Consider the following 2312-nt stretch of genomic DNA (forward strand, 5'->3'; position numbering starts at 1 on the left):
TTTTTTGTATTTTTTAGTAGAGACGGGGTTTCACCATGTTCGCCAGGATGGTCTCGATCTCCTGACCTCGTGATCCACCCATCTCGGCCTCCCAGAGTGCCGGGATTACAGGCTTGAGCCACCGCGCCCGGCCCAAGGCCCCAGACTCTTGTTTCAGGAGATGGAGTGCTGTGGCCAGCAGGGCAGGAAGGGGAGACAAGACCCCTCAGGACAGCCGCAGTGTGCGGCACAGTGAGCCATCCAGTCCAAGTCCAGCTTCCATAAACACAACGGAGGCGCTGTGTGGCTGGGAGACTATCCCCTTGCTCAGGCTCTGATCCTTGGGGCAACACCCCTCGTCCTGGGTTAGCTGAGAGGCAGCCTTGTCCAGGAAGAACACCGGGTGCCGGACCAGCTCAGCTGGCAACATGCTCTGGGAATCTAAGCAAATCACCTGAGGTCTCTGGACCTCAGTCCCCTGGGTATAAAACCACCGGCTTGGACAAGCTGGTCCTGCAGATGCCCAGCTTCCAGAAATCCAGCAGAAACTGACATGGAGAGACTTGGGTTGTCAGGGACCCCTGGGCTGGGGTCACTCAATCCCCAGCTACCCTCCTTAGTCACATCTGGCTGATCCTCCAGACACAGGTGATGTCCCTCCCATCCCTTCCTCCTCTGGGAAGCCTCTGCGACTCAACCACCTGTACTTCTTTTTCCCTGTTTTCCCCCTGGAGGAGAGAAGCAGCACCGGTAGGGGTTAAGGAAGAACACACAGACCAGCCAGACGGTCAGGGTTCAACCCCAGCTCTGCCACTTGCTGCTGAGTGGGCAAGTCCCTTCTCCCCTTTTACTTAAGGGTGTGAGCTCCCTGCATCCCTTGCTGAATGCTGCAAACCCATCCACTCTTTCTAGGATGTTCTCACAACCCCAATTTCCCCCCTGCTCTCTGGAAAGGTGGATCAGGTGGAGAAACAGTAAGCTACCTGCGAGGCTCTGCTGAAGCAAGAAGCCACTAAGCTTGTAAACCTGGCGATGGAGGCCGATGAAAGAGGCCGGATCTGAACACGGGAGCCCACATGGCCCGTGAGTGGGGCAGGGATGAGGGTGGCCCGGCCCGTCATGAACTGTTTTGAGGCATCTCAGGCCTTGTCCACCTCTGGGAGGCAGCCCATTCTAGGGATCTGCCCTGCAGGCTCCAGGGGCTCAAACCACGATTCCTCTCGTTAACAACAATTTACTCAGCCTCCCCGTCCCTCCGCTGCTCTAGTGGAAGCAGGGGCTGTGGCTCTGAAACGCGCGGATGTGAGGCGTGTAGAAAAACACCTGGAACGTCACATGCAGAGCGGCAAGCGCCAGCCGCGATCGCCAGCATCGCTATACACGGGAGCTCAGCACCGGGCTGAGGGCAGGGGGCGGCCCGCGCGCACCGGCTCCAGTCCCGCGCGGCTCCCGGAGGAAGTTTGTGGGCCCCGCGCCGCGCTCCCACCCGCACCCCACGTTCCCGGAGTCCCCGCCCCCCCCCCGACTCCGCAGCCGCTTCCCGACTGTAGTCCCAACCCGGTTTCGGGGGGCGGCGGCGCGCGCTGGGGGGTCTCCACGCGCCCGCGGGCAGGCCGGGTCCTGGCCGAGGAGGGCAGCGGGCCAGGGCGGCGCGGAGGCGGGCAGCGGGCCGGGGCGGCGCGGGGGCGGGCCCAGCGGGCGGCGCCGAGGGCCGCGTGGGGCCAAGCCGTGCACTCACCTCCGTGCGATCCGGTAGAGCAGCACGCCGGCCGCGGCGCACGCCGTGACCCCCAGGCCGCCGGCCAGGCCGGCTGTGGGGCAGCGGGCGAGCAGCGCGCTCACTCCCTCCATGGCTCTCCGCGTGGAAGGACTGCAGGCCGGCAGGCTGGCAGGAGGCGGCAACGCCGGGGCCGCGGGCCGCAGGCGGGACGTGGGGAGGCGGCGCGCGCCACCTCGCGCCGTGACCTTCGCCGCTTTGTAGCGGGCGCGGGCCCGCCCCCTGACTCGGCGCGCTCTCGTCGCTCAGCCAATCGGGACGCGGGGCGAGCCCGGGTGGGCGGGGCGGCGGCGGAAGCGACAGCGCCGGCCCGGGAGCGCCCCCACGCGGCCGGAGGTGGAAGGCGGTATGGGGAGGGCGGGGCACGGAGCCCGGTGGGAAAGCCCCGCCCTCTGCCTCCCGCGCCCGCAGCCAGGCCGGGAGGTCTAGCTGCAGACAGTACACCGAGCTTCTGCGAAGGGGAGCATCTCCAGAGTACGCAACTGCTTGTAATTAGTCTTTTTCCCCCTCCCTAATCCTGTCTAGTCAAACCCAGCCTCTGCGCCCAGTGCTGTTT

General features: G+C 65.4%; 1 protein-coding gene across 1 annotated transcript in view; it reads right to left on the minus strand.

The window, feature by feature from the left end:
- The window catches only part of TMEM201 (transmembrane protein 201), a 31625-nt gene extending 29683 nt beyond the window's left edge, over positions 1 to 1942 (minus strand). Inside the window, exon 1 of the mRNA XM_023215287.2 lies at positions 1718 to 1942. Within this exon, the coding sequence (XP_023071055.2) occupies positions 1718 to 1830 (113 nt within the window). The 5' untranslated portion in view covers positions 1831 to 1942. The remainder of the gene's footprint in view (positions 1 to 1717) is intronic.
- Positions 1943 to 2312: the final 370 nt, after the last annotated feature.

This window comes from Piliocolobus tephrosceles, chromosome 1, assembly GCF_002776525.5.
Source record: "Piliocolobus tephrosceles isolate RC106 chromosome 1, ASM277652v3, whole genome shotgun sequence".
Lineage (NCBI taxonomy): Eukaryota > Metazoa > Chordata > Mammalia > Primates > Cercopithecidae > Piliocolobus > Piliocolobus tephrosceles.